Raw genomic sequence first — 17,651 nt, forward strand, 5'->3', positions numbered from 1 at the left:
ATATAGCAATATTGACAGTCAAAATAATAGAAAAATCATGATACAGTATGTTTTTGTATGTGAAACATGGCAGGAAAACTACAAGATAGAATTAAAGAGATAAACATCAAAGTGACCGACGTTGAAAAGAATTTTGATTGTTACATCAGAGCACAATAAACACAATTATACGTGGTATAGTATGTATATGATGTATATGTATATATGCATTCAGTTAAAAGATCGGACATTTACTCTTTAGGACTAAATGGGCATTAATTGGATAGAAAACTATGGCCTAAGAGTTTGGTTGGTTGACCTACATGAGGCTTTGTTTTTTTTAATTCCAGTTTTATATCTATTCCAGGCAGTGGGCATCACTCTTCTTGGGCCTGCCTAAAATTTGTGCTGTAAACATGGGTAATTAATTCCATGAGTGTTGAATAGCAAACTTTTCTGTTAAGAGAACTCTTGATTTTCTGCTGGGCACCAGCAGCAAGAATTTATTTACAGGCCTTTGTTGTAAGGAATCTGGGATCAATTTTAGAATACCTATCCTTTAAGCAGAAAAAAAAAGTTTGATACTATCAAATAACAAAACTAAAACAATTTAGTAATAAGTTTGATGTCCTTCATTCAGAGAAAGACAGTCCATGGATTGGGGGAGTACAGTGTCTTATAAGTACTATTGTAAAGACATTTGGTGCAAGAGTGAATTTATAGAGCTTTAGTGTTTTAAATTAAATTTTATTGGAGCATAGTTGTTTTATGGGCTTCCCAGGTAGCGCTACTGGTAAAGAACCTGCTTACCAGTGCAGGAGTCATAAGAGACATGAGTTCAATCCCTGGGTCGAGAAGATCCCCTGGAGGAGGGCGTGGCAGTCCACTCCAGTATTCTTGCCTGGAGAATCCCATGGACAGAAAGCCTGGAGGGCCACAGTCCATAGCGTCGCAAAGAGCGACCACCACTGAAGTGACTCAGCACTCATGCCCACATAGTTGCTTTGTGATTTTGTGTTAGTTTCTACAGTACAGCAAAGTGAATTGGCTATCTGTATATAAATTTCCCCTCTTTTTGGATTTCCTTCCCATTTAAGTTACCACAGAGCACTGAGTAGAGTTCTCTGTGCTACACAGTGTTGTTCAAGCACTAAATCATGTCCAACTCTTTGCACCCCATGGACTGCAGCACGCCAGGCTTCCTTGTCCTTCACTATGTCCTGAGTTTGCTCAAACTCATGTCCACTGAGTCAGTGATGCCATCCAACTATCTAATCCTCCACCTCCCCCTTCTTCTCCTGAGTTCAACCTTTCCCAGCATCAGAGTTTTTTTCCCAATGAGTCGGCTCTTCACATCAGGTGGTCAGAGTATTGGAGCTTCGGCTTCAGCATCAGACCTTCCAATGAATATTCAGGGTTCATTTCCAATGGGTTTAATGGGTTTGATCTCCTTGCTGTCCAGGGGGTTCTCCAAAGAGTCTTTTCCAGCATCACAATTCGAAAGCTTCAATTCTTCGGCACTCAGCGTTCTTTATGATTCAACTCTCACATTTGTACGTGACTACCGGAAAAACCATAGCTTTGACTATATGGATGGACCTTTGTTAGCAAAATACAACCCAGTAGGTTCTCATTAGTTATCTATTTTATACATAGTATCAATAGAACTTTAAAAGAGGCAATATGGAAATGGATTATCTAGAGAGGTCGGGAAGGGAATTTCCTTACAAGGCTGCTGCTGCTGCTGCTGCTGCTAAGTCACTTCAGTCGTGTCCAGCTCTGGGCGACCCCATGGACTGCAGCCTACGAGGCTCCTCCGTCCATGGGATTTTCCAGGCAAGAGTACTGGAGTGGGTCGCCATTGCCTTCTCTGCCTTATGTGGCTAGCAGGTTCTATTTTCAGGGTAAATCAAACTCACGCTCAGCTGGAAGACTGTGATTGTGTGTTAGGATTCCTTGACAGGTGTTTCCCTCACGTGCAGGCTGAAGTAGGTGTAGACTTGTGATGTGGGCTGCACCCCTGGGATGGCCTCCATGCTGTGTGTCTCAGTTTAAGAATTAGTTTTATCAGTATCAGCAGAGGCCATGGATCCATCTAGGAGCTAGAACTGTCATTTGAAGCCAGTTCACTGGTGTCCCCAAAAGAATACAGATTTCAAGGAGTGAAATATGTGGATTAGATCTCTGAAAGGGATGCCTTCTTTCTTCACTCACTTGTGACAAGTCATTTTTAAGCCTGAAACTCGAGCTCTGATCTTCCTAGGTAGCACAGTGGTAAAGAATCCACCTGCCTATGCTGGAGACTCGGGTTTGATCCCTGGGTCAGGAAGATCCCCTGGAGGAGGGCATGACAACCCACTCCTGTATTCTTGCCTGGAGAATCCCCATGGACAGAGGAGCCTGGCGGGCTACAGTCCCATGGGGTCACGAAAGAGTTGGACATCACTGATTACGCACGTCATGTTGTCGAGCTCTGAAATAATTGTACAGCAGCTAATGAGTGTAAGGCGTGTAGCCCCTCTCCACGCAGGTAAATTGAAGCTGTGTGTGCAGTTTCAGTAATCACATTTCAGTTTCCTGTATGCTTTGATTAGCTCCTCTGTTCTTTCTCACTACAAATACACACACCCACACACCGGGGCCAAACCTTGGAAAATTACAATTTTCCATTTTAATTTGAGAGTCACCCTGGTCACATCAACAAAACCCTTGATGGCATAGGTCCAGCTCCCAGCTCTGCCTGTTCATACTTCTGTGACCTTAAACAAATTCCTTCAGAGCCTTTTCCTTCTGCTTAGAGTTGAGACAGATGATTTTACAGATTGTTTCAGTTCTGTGGTCCTGATTTTAATTTCATTTCTCCTCTGTTGGAGACAAAATGGGCAATTGTAGATGGTCTGCTTCTGCTTAAGTTACTGTTGTTGTTGGGTTTTGTTTGTTTGTTTTTTTTTGCATTTAAAGGAAAGCCTTGCTGCTGCTAAGTCGCTTCAGTCGTGTCCAACTCTGTGCGACCCCAGAGACGGCAGCCCACCAGGCTCCCCCGTCCCTGGGATTCTCCAGGCAAGAACACTGGAGTGGGTTGCCATTTCCTTCTCCAATGCATGAAAGTGAAAAGTGAAAGGGAAGTCACTCAGTCGTGTCCGACTCCTAGTGACCCCATGGACTGGAGCCCACCAGGCTCCTCCATCCACGGCATTTGCCAGGCAAGAGTACTGGAGTGGGTTGCCATTGCCTTCTCTGAAGGAAAGCCTTACAGATCTTCTTTTCCTTTGGAGACTGAAAATTTGTTTGTTAAGGATTAAATGAGGCACTTTATTTGGCCTTGAAAGGAGTTCATGCTCAAATCTTCTTGATTGTGATGCTGCCGAATAATTACACTGAAAATGGAAAATTTGAATGTTTTAAAATATTTTTCTGCGTGTGCAAGGGGTATAATTGTATTATGCCCAGGCTAACGGAAAATTGTTTATATGAGGAAACCATGGCTGTGATAGAAGTAGCATCATATTGTACTTTTTAAAAGATACTCACTATATAAAATCTAATCACTCCAAGGAAATTGTGTACTGATTAAATAGTAGTCAGTACTCAGCTATAGGAGGCCAGCTATTCAGACCAGTGAGAAGTTCGTTTAAATGCAGAAACCAGATGGTTTTCGTTAGCCACAAACCCTAAAATTACATAAATCCACGGATGCACTAAGCTATGGATCTGTGCCTTCTCCTTGCCAAGTTAGACTTCTCGGCCAGTGAAACAGAGAGTTCCTTGTTCCCTTTCTCTTTTAGTTGGGACTGTGTGGGGAGGAATGCTGCCAAGCCAGCTCTATAAGGAATTTTGATCTCCTTGATGATAATAAAGAGAAACTTTTTGGAGAAAGGGAACACCCAGTTTGAAAGACAGTGAGAGAACTTGTTTGAGAAGTTGGTTTTGTGCTTGTAAATTGCACCGATTCTGGCTAGGTGTAGGTTTCCAGGGTCACTTCAGCAGAGTGGCCCAGATTAGGTATATATATTTTGTTTGTTTGTTTTAATTTCTCCTTCAGCTTTTTAAAAGCTGTTCTCTAGCTAACTTTCTTTTGGAAAGTCCATTTTCACTTGGGCAGCTTGTCTGTATGTGATGACCCTAAAATACGGAGCTGGCAGCAAATGGTTGGTTTTAAAAGATTGACAGCATTTTTTAGGTGTAGCTTTGGGTCTCTGTAGTTCAGAGCATTCTGTAAATAGCCTGTTGCTTCTGAGGCAATGTGCATGCGCCATTGTTTCGGCCGGTTATTCTGTTCCTTGTCATTGAGCACTGTTTTCCCATGGGAAAGCATCTTTGGTCTTATGATGTCAGTGGAAAGTCATTCAAGTTATACGAATTATCTTCGTCTTCAGTCTCTCTGAAATGCAGAGACTATGAATGGCCGCTTATAGCAGGGTGCCAATCTTTTATGTGTTGTCTTAGATTTCTGCCAAGTAACATTAAGTTGTTACTTTAGATGGTGTTAAGATGAAAGCAAAATTAAAGTAATAGTTATTTAAGTGGGTATATTTCCCATCCACTCAAGAGTTTATCGTTTCTATTAAAAAGAGAAATGTTTTGTAAAAGTTAGGAATAATTACCTTTAGGATGACTTGGTCACTAGCTGCAAATAATTTACTCTAGGATGGAAAGATTTCAGTTTTAAGAGTGTTCATTTTAACAAGCCCTGAAAAGGACATTGTGTATGATGTATTAAGCCATTTTTTGAGGCTTCATTCAGGGAAAGGGATTTGGGTGAACCTGTTGGGCCCTTGGAAGGCTAGGTATTATCTTCTGTGTGACCCCCTTGGCGTGGTCATGGTCTCCTTCTGTTTGACTGCCAGCGAGTGAGTGGGCTGCTCTCAGAAACCAGGCTTTGTTTCTTAGATGGGTTATTTGACACCAGTAAGGATCCTGGGTTGTTTGTCTTAATTAACTGAACCAGGGATATGTTACTTAAAACCTGAAATTCTTTGCAGGCAGACTTCATTAAGAATAGAAAAGTGTCAGGTTCGGTTTGTTCTCTACTATTCCCTTACTCTGATCTTGCGCATGGCTGGTGTTGGCTTGGAAAAGAATTTTTGCCTGAGAAATATGTTTTTGTGATTGAAGTATTTATTTATAAAGGGCTTCTTGTAATGTCAGATGTCACAGATATGCACATACAGCCAATTTTATAATTTCCAGCATAATAAGTTGTCCTAAGTATTCAGGAATCAAGGTTTGAACTATTAAACAGCTCCATTCTAAGAAAGTGGGCATGTTAATGATCATGACTCTCCATACTTTTTTTTTTTTTTTAAGTTAATACTAAATCTCATCTGGTAGAAATCTGAAAGGAATTGAAGCATATGTCTTCTTAACTCCCATTGTCAAAAGGAGAAAACCATACGCAATTAAAGATGTATTCCAGTAAGATGATAGGGCCATAATCAGTTCATTTGAGGGGAATGAGAGAATGATTACCACCACTTGGTAGTGGGAATATAGAAACATACAAACAGATGGCAATTAAAATAACTGTAAAGTCAAAAAGACAGAAGAATAATGAAGAATGGAAAAAATAGAAAGACGGTAAAAAGTCAAGGTAGGAAAAGTGGAGAAACATTTGATGTGTTTGTCTGATAGAGTGGCCAGTTGTCTCAACTTACCGGTGCCTCTGACAGTTTTAGCGCTAAAAGGCTCATATCCTGGAAACCCCTTAGTCCCAAGCAGACTGGTTGGTCATGTTATTATCAGGATAAGCACTTGCCTGACTTACTGCTTTGTCCCTAAAGACACAGTGCCTAGCATGTATTGTATACTCACATTTACTGAATGAAGAAATGTTAGTTGCTTTATTTATGTATTATTGCCATTGTTATATTTTAGTTGCCACTCAGCAGCAAGGAGGTGAAAGACTTCTTCAAGTAGGTAAAAGAGAAGCAATGGCCTAATCTTTAGGAATGTCCTATTTGTGGCATTGAAGGATTTTGAGTTAGTAAGAGGATAATCAGAAAAATAGAGAGCCAGGCTAGTTCATTGCAACAGAAGCCAAGGGGAAAGACTTGCAAGGAAGAATTCAGGTATGGCAAAGAAACTGAAAAGTAACAGGTATTGGAGAAAAATACTTCCCTTTCTCAGGAAGTTATATGTAACCTTTGAGAAAATTGTTCCAAGGGTGGGAATGTAAACCACACTATAAGAGTCTTAAGAAGCAGGTAAGAAGGTGGTATCACTGAGTATTTAAATCACCATCTGATAGGATTTGTTGGAAAAAATGAAAAAATAATAGTTCTTCTGGAGCAAAGATAGGTAAACTGGGGGCCACTGGCCAGATCTGGTCTATTGCCTGTTTTATGAAGAAAATGTTCCTATGAAGCACCACACCCATGTTGTCTGCGGCTGCTTTTGCACTGCAGCAAGGGACGTAAGGGCTTCCCAGTTGGCGCTAGCGGTTAAGAACCTGCCTGCTAATGCAGGAGACATAAGAGACACAAGTTCGATCCCTGCGTCAGGAAGATCCCCTGGAGGAGGGCACGGCAACCCACTCCAGTATTCTTGCCTGGAGAATCCCATGGACAGAGGAGCCTGGCGGGCTGACGTCCATAGTGTTGCAGAGAGTCCAACATGACTGAAGCGACTCAGCGCACACACAACAGAGTTGAGCAGGTACGAGAGACTGTACGGTTCACAAAACCTGAAATATTTACTATCTGGCCTTTGACATAGAAAATATGTTGACCCTCCCTGCTCTAGAATATAACAGAATGGAAGGAAATATGTTTTGTCTATTTGCTTTTTTTTTTTCAGTAGAGGAGATCCGAGCATGTTTGTGGATGTATTGTGAAGCTGGAGAAAAGGAAGAACTTATTGGGTATCTTATTGTTGTGTAATAGGTTACCTCAAAACTAATGGTTTAGAATAACAAAGACTTATTATCTCACTTTCTGTGGATTGAGAATTTGGGAGTGTCTTCTGGGTGGTTCTGGCTCGAGTTCTTTCTTGAGGTTTCAGTCATGTCAGCAGATGAAGGCTTGATGAGGCTGTAGGGTGTTTCCAGGCTCATTAATGTTGCTGTTAACAGGAGACCTCGATTCCACATTACATGGGCCTCTCCAAAGGGCTGCTTGAGTGTCCTTTCAAAGTGGCAGCTGGACACCCGCTCCTTCCCAATACCAAGTGATCCCAGAGAGCAGCGAAGCAACCCTAATGCCCTTTACAGCCTTGCCTTGGAAAACATATATCATTTTTGCCCTATTTTATTTGCTGCAGCAGAAAAACCCTGAATATTTTATGGATGACAGTGATGAGAGCATTAATCTAGGAAGTAGGGACTAGTGGGACTCTTGGAAACTGGCTGCCATGGGGGAGAGAAATTGATACCTCATGTTCCTTGAGGGGAGGATTTGGAATGAAGGGCTTTCGTGTTGACAAGGAGATAGAAACTGTGGTGAACTCACTGTGGAGAATCTGAGGTACAGAGAAATGCTGAAATAGAGAGGGGGGGAGTTTATTCAACAAAATTATTGCCAACCATGGTAAAAGATCATTAGTCTCCCTGTTCAGTTAGGGGTAAGTTCTCGAGATTCTTAGACTGGAAGTCTTTGGGACAAGAATGAGTTTGAGCAGAATAAAGTACCATGGCGAATACAATGGTGATTTCATTGTTAGATTTTCAATTCCTTGACAGTGGAATTTAAAAATAAATGTATTAATACATAAATTTTATGTATTTATATTATAAATATATTTTATGTCCTTCATTGCATCTAATATGGGGGGCCTTGTCTATAGGTATCTGACTACTTGACTTTCTTGCAATGTTATTATCTTACTACTTAATTCAGTAAAATGGACAAAATTTTTATGCTGTTTTTTGAGGATCAAGGCATTGAATTTACTCTTATTCCGTCAAGAAAACTGTGAAAGTTAACGTTTGTGGAGCATTCTGCTCAGACGGTTTCTTTGCGTCTGTTGGAGCATGGGCCTCTCGGTTTCCGACCTGGAAATTACAGAGGAATTCCCTGGTGGCTCAGATGGTAAAGCATCTGCCTACAATGCGGGAGACCCGGCTTCAATCCCTGGGTCGGGAAGATCCTCTGGAGAAGGAAATGACAACCCACTCCAGTACTCTTGCCTGGAAAATCCCATGGACGGATGCTGGGTAAAGCCCCAAACTGGGGAGCTGAGGGATCCCAGCTACTCTGCTGATGATCCAGTACTATGGTTTGCATTGCTGTTTGTTATCTCGGGCATCAGAGAAACAGAATCTTACTAAATACATTTTACAAAGCAGAACTAGAAATGTTGAAAATGTTACCTGAAACATGGTTTTAGAGATTGTGCCCAGGAGCTTTTGCTCAGGTCTGAGAGGTCTCAGTTGGGTTTACTGCAAGATTTTTTTTTTTTTTTTAAAGGATAAAAATCCTCTTAGGGATTTATGGACAAAATATATATGATGATGACTAGAATGGACAGATGTTTGATCTATTTTTACATTTCTGTGGGAAGAAGTGTCAGGAAGCTCTTTCTTTAACCGAAATCTCTTGATGTAATTTTAGTGTTGTTGTTTTTTTCCCTCCTGTGAGCAATTTTTAGACATGATACAAGTTATTCTAGAATCGCCCGGTTCCCAGCTACATGAATGGCTTCTGTTGGGAGTTAACTCTTCTTGGCATGGACCTCACACATTTCCTCTGCAGCTGGATTTAACCAGGGAGGAATTACTTGGCCACCATGTCCTGTCTTTTGCTACTTTGGTTTTGAATAAGACTTTCACTCTTGCCAATTTATTTTTCATCTCTTGCTGATTTTTTTTTCCTTTTTGAGCTATCAGAACCTCGTAAGTGGGGTAGTGTGGATATTTCAGAACTTCCATTTTCCCCTTTTAAAAATATTTATATGGGAAATTCCCTGGTGGTCCAGTGGTTAGGACTCAGTGCTTCACTGCTGTGACCCAGGATCAATCCCTGCTCGGAGAACTAAGATCCCACAAGCTGTGTGGCGTGGCCAATATGTGTGTATATATATGCTGTGCTGTGCTTAGTCGCTCAGTCCTGTCCTACTCTTTGCAACCCCATGGACTATAGCCCACCAGGCTGCTCTGTCCATGGAATTCTCCAGGCAGGAATACTGGAGTAGGTAGCCATTCCCTTCTCTAGGGCATCTTCCCGACCCAGGGATCAAGCCCAGGTCTCCTACATTGCAGGCAGATTCTTTACCATCTGAGCCACCGGGGAAGCCCAGCACACATAAAGCTTTACCCATGGAGACTGATAATTGAGAGTTCCCAAGAATAGAGCTGTTTTTTGCATATGTCCATGCCATGTTTCTTCATAGCCCTTCCTCCAGCCTCCACCCCAGAGCTATGGATTTCTGTAACTAACCGAAAGCTCCTTTTGCAGGTGCCCACTGACGGCAATGCCGGGCTGCTTGCGGAACCCCAGGTGGCCATGTTCTGTGGCAAGCTGAACATGCACATGAACGTGCAGAACGGGAAGTGGGAGTCGGACCCGTCGGGGACCAAAACCTGCATCGGCACCAAGGAGGGCATCCTGCAGTACTGCCAGGAAGTGAGTCTCCGTGCTGGCCGGCGGTTCATGCTGGGCCACATGCGCGCTTCTTGTTCATTTAACTTCTTTCATGTTTGTATTTTATCATTTGCAGTGAACATCTTGGTTCCTAATGATTCCCCATACCATATTTATTGGCTGTATCCTACAGTATGCATGAATATTTTTGAAATTATTTACTAAATTTCCTAAACTATTAGTAAAACCAATTTAAGTATAATCTTGTATGTAAAATATACTTCCATTTTTTTAAAAAAGAGGAAACACTCAACTGAGCAAACTTGAAGGTATCTTGGCACTTCTGTTTATCTTTAGAGTGTATCCCACTATGGCTGTGTAGTCAAGGTATTGTGTTTAAAAGTAACTAGAAATTGGGAGATTGGGATTGACACATACACACTACTATATATAACCAATAAGAACCTACTGTACGGCACAGGGAACTCCACTCAACACTAATGGTCCATGGGAAAATAATCTAAAAAGGAACATAGATAACCGACTGATCTTGCAGTACAGCAGAAACTAACATAAATGAACTATACTCCAATAAAAACTCTCTAGAAATAAATAAAAGTGACTAGAATTAACTTTGTTATCAATTTGATATATTTTAGCTTGTTTATCTGTTTAGATTTAATTTTAGTTTTTCACTCCTTCTTGTTACTATTTGAAAATGTAAAACACTTAGATTATTGAAACACTAAAGTAAGAAGTTGCCCTCTGAAATCTCACTTGCCACCCATCCTCTATTAATAAATATTTTCTTCATTCTTGATTTATCCTTCTTGCAAAAGAAAGAATGGATACTTTTCCTTTTTTTCTTATAAAAAAGGTAGCTTACAGTAAGTACTGTTCTGTGCTTTGCTTTTTTAACATAACTTTTAGATCCTGGAAATCACTCCCTTGCCATTTGTAGAGATCTTCAGCCTTCATGTAATTTTTCCATTTTTTCTTGCCATTTTCCAATTTTCTTGCCATTATTGTATAGGGTATTTTTTAAAATTAATTCAGTTTAAAATAACTGGAGTCGGGAAAGCTTGGAAAATCTGGGGCTGCACAGAGTCAGACACGACTGAAGCGACTTAGCAGCAGCAGCAAGGCATGTTATCCCACATTTCTAGATAGTTATATATTCCTACAATATGTGACTCTTTGTGTTTTAAGAACTTTTCAAGGAATTAGTCTTATACCTCTTGACAAAGCAAAATTTCTTATCTTCCATAAACAAGAGATAACCTACCAACGTTTTCTTTATTATAATCTTTTATGTACAAGAAGATTTTCTTTGACCTTTTTGGATTCAAAATGTGTGTTAATGAAATATATATATATACCCACATGTATATTTTCATTGATAGCACTATAAGAAAAGACCATCTCTAAATTCTCCTGTGTTTTGAAAAGCAAAATGGCATGGTGTTATCACAGTCTATTGCATATCAAGTTATTTCTGTCTTGAAGGAGTATGAACCATGATGTGAAAAGATACTTCTTTGTACTTAAGTAGAAATCACTAATATTTGCATTCTTTATATTTTTCTAAAAAAATTTATTATATAAGCGCTGATAACAAATTTACTTTGCCTAGCTATGACATTTCTAAAATACACATTTTTGGAAATAATATTCACATTCAATTGAAGAGTTCCTATAGTACAGTTTTGTGGGTAAATTACGAGTTTGGTAAATTGGGACTCTGCATGCATGCTTATAGGTTTTAGATACTATTTTACTTTTCTGGATACACCTGCAGATTAATGAATATTAAATTCATTTTTCTGAAGGCTGCAACTCATTTATTTAATGACATTGATTGTATCATTTTCTGTTGAATGACCCTTTTGATGTACATATCATAGTTAGCATCTAAGGTTTTCTTCAGTGTCAGTTATAAATAGTCAGATGTTTTTACTTGCATGATGACTCTATAAAAATCACTCTTCATAACCCTGAGAACAACCCTTATTCCCACTCCACTTAGAGATCCCACTAACGCCTGGGTAGCTTCGCTTCCTGTTTTAGTCTGCTGCTTGTCCCAGAGCTAAGCCACAGAATTGTTCTTTCCAGTCCCAGACTTTGCCAGATTGTTGGTGGTCATAGCGTGGTGGGAGTGGGTGGGGAGAGGGAGAATGAGCCCTTGGGTGTTTCTCCTTCGTCTTGAAATTCTGGTCTTACCTGCTTGTCTCAGCTCACCACCCACAGAGATCATGTACAAGCATGCATACAGGCCAGAGTCTTAAGATGGATTAGACAAAAGTTAGGCTAGAGAAGTAAGAAAGGGTCCAAACATCAGGCCTTGTGAGCCCTTTTAATGAATTTGGTCTCTTCTGTTAACAACAGGCTTCCCTGTGGCTCAGCTGGTAAAGAATCTGCCTGCAATGCAGGAGACCTGGGTTCAATCGCTGGGTTGGGAAGATCCCCTGGAGAAGGGAGAGGCTACCCACTCCAGTATTCTGGCCTGGAGAATTCCATGGACTGTACCCCTTGAGAAGGAAAAGGCTACTGCCCTCTCCAGTATTCTGGCCTGGAGAATTCCATGGATTATATAGTCCTTGGGGTCACAAAGAGTCAGACACAACTGAGCAACTTTTACTTTTAGAGAAGGAAATGGCAACCCACTCCAATATTCTTGCCTGGAGAATTCCATGGACAGAGGAGCCTGCTGGGCTATAGTCCATGGGGTCACAAAGAGTCGGACACAACTGAGTGACTTAATACTTCTTCTTTCACTTTCACGTCTGTGACAACAAAAGTGTCCCTGAAGGTGTTTTTTTTGTTTTTTTTTTTTAAGGAGAATAACTACATTAGCATTTCCCTCTTGCTTGGTCACTCTGACTGCATATCCAATTTCTCAGTTTCCTGGGGACCAACTGGAGCTTATTCTTCCCCCTCACCCTATTCCACCAGTGACTGTAGGCTGTCAAGGTTTTAGACCCCATGACCTAGCAGGTAGGAGAAGGGAGCAGAAGTGAGGAGTCATCCCAGACTTTCCCGAGGAATTTTACTGGTGCTTAGATGTTAGGAGGGAGAAGGCAATGGCAACCCACTCCAGTCCTCTTGCCTGGAAAATCCCAAGGGCGGAGGAGCCTGGTAGGCTGCAGTCCATGGGGTCGGGAAGAGTCGAACACGGCTGAGCGACTTCCCTTTCCCTTTTCACTTTCAGCATTGGAGAAGGCCATGGCAACCCACTCCAGTGTTCTTGCCTGGAGAATCCCAGGGACGGGGGAGCCTGGTGGGCTGCTGTCTATGAGGTCACACAGAGTCGGACACGACTAAAGCGACTTAGCAGCAGTCGCAGCAGCAGATGTTAGGAGACAAATGCTTGTTTGTGGCTTTTAAAATATATCTTTCATTAAAAATATTTCAGTGCAAGATGATTATATAAATACTTTTCTAGAGCCCAATGGTTCTCTCTTCCTTCTTCGAACATATATCTCTGGGTGCCAAGGATACAGTAACAAGTAGAACACAGGACCTGTTCTTAAAGGAGGATCTCAGGGGCAAGAAAGGCTTACAGAAAATTGAATGGTGATGATGTTGGTACATGGTGATAATGTTGATGATGCTAGTGCCATCTAAATTTTATTGAGCATTAACAAGGTATTAAGCTACCTTGCCAGGTGTTTGCCCTCATTTTACCCTCATGATGCCTCTGGGGAAGAATCCTAAGAAAGAACCCTGGTGAGTTGCAACCTTAAGAGAATTAAAGTAAATCAATGGAAGATAAGCAGTAGCTAGAAACTAAGGCTCAGAACCAGGAGGTATTGTGTGCTGGAAGTCAAGCTAGGTTAGTATCTAAACGAGAGAAATGATGGGGGTGCAAATGGGATTAAGACCACAAGTTCAGTTCAGGTCAGTTGCTCAGTCGTGTCCTACTCTTTGCAACCCCATGAACTGCAGCACGCCAGGCTTCCCTGTCCATCAGCAACTCCCAAAGCTTGCTCAAACTCATGTCCATCGAGTCGGTGATGCCATCCAACCATCTCATCCTCTGTCGTCCCCTTTTCCTCCTGCCTTCAGTCTTTCCCAGCATCAAACCAGAAGTGGTTGAAGTGTAATTTTTGACAAGGCAAATCATGACTGTGTTGCACAATGAATGCATATCAAAGACTTTCCTCAATTCGTTAATCAATCAGATAACCTCTAAGGTGTTATGCAGTTTGACTTGAAGAGATTTAAATTCATTTTCAACAGACTTCATTCCCAGGGCTGTGAATAGGACTCATCCGATCTGCAGTGCATGAAGCAGGAAGCATCTGCACTGCTATCAGATCAGTATCTGCCCCTGCAGGTAGCCTTGTTGCTGTTGTCCAGTTGCCCAGCCCCATGTCCTGCTCTTTGCAACAGGCTTACCTACAGCCAGTCAGTCAGAAGAACATACCCCATTGAATCAGATCTCGTTTCCCCAGCACTCCCAGACTCTGGAAGACAACACCTGTATTTCACTGCTGAGACACCCAGTACATAATCACTTTTGTCCATTTCTGAATCATGGACGTTGTTTTATAATAAAACAGCCTCCTAACTTGGCAAATGGGAGAGCAGTTTTGAGGGAATAGCATGGGAGGAAAGTGAAATTGTGGTTGGTTACAGGAAGAATAACATGTCTGGGTGATGCAGCCATCTGTGGCCTCTTTGAGGAAAGACCAAGAGGCAAAGAACTTGTGAGCAATTCACGGGAAAGGGAGAGGCTTTGTTTTTTGTTGGGCTTTGTCTTTTAAAGGGAAGGAACCTAAGCTGAGGAAATTGTAGGAAGAGTAGGTGTCCATCATATGAAAACTAGGCTCAAGTGTTAATAAAAATAGAGAGAAATGAGATCCTGTTCATAAGTGATTAGCTGAGTCTTAGAAAAGAAAAATGAGGAAGAAGGGTGAATTTAGTCAGTTTATATTGACAGGTGCTTGAAATCCACTTGTACATGGAGAATATTTTTTCCTACTGATGGAGAGAATCTTAGGGTGGGGATAACTTACAGAATTTTTAAAGCGGCATCCAGAAACTGGATCCTCAGACATTGGAACCGAAACTCAGTGCTTCCTGGAATTTCTCTGTTGGGATCTCTTGTTATCTGCTTATTCTTATCCTTTATGTTCACCTCATTATATCTGCATAAGATGGGCTTCCCCTAGGAGGTCAGGGAAAATGGCAGCCAGTAGCTCTGGGAATGTGTCTTCCCAGCTTGGAATTCCAACCTCATCCTGGTAGTTCGCACGCTTAATTCCCAGCAGGGAATTCCCGTTGTTCCTGCTTTTGGTCACGCACCTATCTTGGGACCCGTCATCATAGCCACCAAGGACTCAGTACTGGGACTGGCTTGTCGTGGTCATGAGGGTGTATGGTTTGTTTGGTAAGCCAAGCAGAGCCACCTGGTGCAGGGAGAGGAGCTCTTGCCATCTGAGGAAATTCAGAGTACATCATGATTTTAAACAACTTTTGGGAAGGTATGAGGGGGCGGTGTTGTTGGTGAGATATTCGCTCAGAACCTTTAAACGGTGTTTGACTTTTTCTATTGAATAATACCTCCTAAATGGTCAACTTGTAACATTCCTTATTTGTATTTTAGAGTCTTCCTACTATTTGCCATGTTGCAGGTAGTCTGAAATTTTTCTTTTATAGCTAGAAATACCTTTCATTTGTAAGACTGAATACTTTTGTGGGCTGTTGGGAAATGGTTTTTTTTTTCCATTTTTTTTTTTAAACTCCATGTTTTTATTTTAGATGATTGTTTGATTCCTTGTTAATATAACCAAGGAAAATAATGTTCATAATTTTTTCAGCTCTCCTCACAGGTTTTGTAAGATACATTATTTTTGTATTCTTAAAGTTTAATATTATGGTCTGTTCTATTGCCATAATTCTCAGTCATAGGTTCTGCCTTTAACTTGATTCCTTGTTTGCAGCCAATCCTTTCAGCAAAGGATCTCATTTTCTATATTTTTGATTCCTCTCTTTCTTTGAATGCCATCATCTTGCTGCTACTGCTGCTAAGTCGCTTCAGTCGTGTCTGACTCTGTGCGACCCCATAGATGGCAGCCCACCAGGCCCTGCCATCCCTGGGATTCTCCAGGCAAGAACACTGGAGTGGGTTGCCATTTCCTTCTCCAATGCATGAAAGTGAAAAGTGAAAGTGAAGTCGCTCAGTCGTGTCCGACTCTTAGCGACCCCATGGACTGCAGCCCACCAGGCTCCTCCGTCCATGGGATTCTCCAGGCAAGAGTACTGGAGTGGGGTGCCATTGCCTTCTCCTGCCGTCATCTTAGTTATTTCCACAAGTTGTTCTTATTAAACAATAACTTAGTTATGTATAGAATTCCAGGTTGACAGGTATTTTTGTTTAGCACCTTTAAGGTATATATATCCTGGGACCTACCATTGTGCAGATTCCCATTTTTTAATATACCAAACTGTCTCCATTTACGGTGCTCTTCATTTACTGATTATTTTCTCTCAATAGTGATGAATCATTTTTTTCTTTATGTTCTCAGTTCCTCTTGTGACCAAAACACAGATGTTTTAGAGACAGCTGGCTGAGTCAGAGAGGCAGCTGTGAGCAGTCTGTGATCCTAGGACAGAATGAAAGCAACTGAACTCATGACTATGACCTCATTTTGACCTTTTGCTAACCAATTTAACTCACTTGTTAATTTGTTTTTCCAAAGAATTGCCTGTATAGCTGCACCTCCTGTCTGTTGGTGCTTAGCGTAGTGTGATGTGTCAAATATTATTATTTTGATGGTGAATTATCTAGTCCATGTCCTTTATAGTCTCATGCTTCTCTCGTTTTATATTCCCTGCTACTGGTTGTTTTGTCATTATTATTATTTTTCTTTTTTATTTTGTGTTTTGGTTGTGCTGGGTCTTCATTGCCACACAAGGGCTTTCTCTAATTTTGGTGCATGAGCCTTTAATTGCAGTGGTTTCTTCTGTTGCTGAACACAGGTTCTAGGGTGCAGTAGCTTAGTTGCTCGGTGGCATGTGGGATCTTCCCAGACGAGGGATCGAACCCATGTTTCCACATTGGCAGGCAGATTCTTAATCACTGAATCACCAAGGAAGTCCTGGTTGTTATTATTAATACTGGCATTTTTGCCTCCTGATTTCTTTGGTCCTATCATTGGTCGTGGGCAAGGTTAGGAAGAAAAAAGTAAAAATTGAGGCTTCCCAGGTGGTACTAGTGGTAAAGAACCCACCTCCCAATGCAAGAGATGCAGGTTCAATCCCTGGGTCGGGAACATCTTCTGGAGAAAGAGATGGCATTCCACTCCAGTACTCTTGCCTGGAAAATCCCATGGAAGAGGATCCTGGCAGGCTACAGACCATGCGGTCACAAAGAGTCTGAGATAGCTGAGCCATTGAGCATGCACCTTAACTCCTGGTGAAAAGCCCTTATAAAGTTTGATTGGGAAAATAGTTTGAAACTTAAGTTTGTGTAATCAGCATTTTATCTCATTTCATCCACATTCTTGGTACCCATACAAACATACCCATACAGTTATGTTTCTGCCTAGTCATCGTTTAAATACTGGGCACTTTTGAAATATAAAAATTTTCTTTACATTTTTTTAATTAGCACAGTGAGTACCATTCTTTTATTTTTCTCCATCAAATGTGTATTGAGGACTGGTATAGACTAAATATTTGTGTCTTTCCCAAAATTCTTCTCTGGTGGCTCAGTCAGTAAAGAGTCTGCCTGCAGTGTGGAAGACCCAGGTTTGATCCCTGGGTGAGGAAGATCCCCTGGAGAAGGAAATGGCAAGCCACTCCAGGATTCTTGCCTGGAGAATTCCATGGACAGAGGATCCTGGTTGGGCTACAGTCCATGGGATCACAAGGAGTAGGACACGACTGAGTGACTAACACTCACTTTTTCCCAAAATTCATATGGTGAAGCCTTAAGTTCCACTGGGATAGTGTTTGGAGGTGGAAACTTTGGTAGATAATCAAGGTTAGATGAGGTCATGGCGGTGGGACCTTCACGATGAGATTGGCACCCCTATAAGAAAAGACACCAGAGAACTTGCAGAGTTTGCTTTTACTGCCCTGCTCACATAAAGAGGGGTGGTGAGCACCCAGAGAGAAGGTGGCAGTCTGCAAACCAGCAAGAGAACCTTC

At 41.5% G+C, this 17,651-nt stretch overlaps 1 protein-coding gene across 7 annotated transcripts in view; it reads left to right on the forward strand.

Moving 5' to 3' along the window:
• APP (amyloid beta precursor protein) overlaps positions 1 to 17,651 on the forward strand; it is a 312,816-nt gene that overhangs the window by 59,264 nt on the left and 235,901 nt on the right. For all 7 annotated transcript variants that reach the window (XM_019960087.2, XM_070786121.1, XM_070786128.1 and 4 more), the window contains exon 2: positions 9,369 to 9,536. In XM_019960087.2, coding sequence (XP_019815646.1) covers positions 9,369 to 9,536 — 168 coding nt within the window. The remainder of the gene's footprint in view (positions 1 to 9,368; positions 9,537 to 17,651) is intronic.

This window comes from Bos indicus, chromosome 1 (assembly GCF_029378745.1).
Source record: "Bos indicus isolate NIAB-ARS_2022 breed Sahiwal x Tharparkar chromosome 1, NIAB-ARS_B.indTharparkar_mat_pri_1.0, whole genome shotgun sequence".
NCBI lineage: Eukaryota > Metazoa > Chordata > Mammalia > Artiodactyla > Bovidae > Bos > Bos indicus.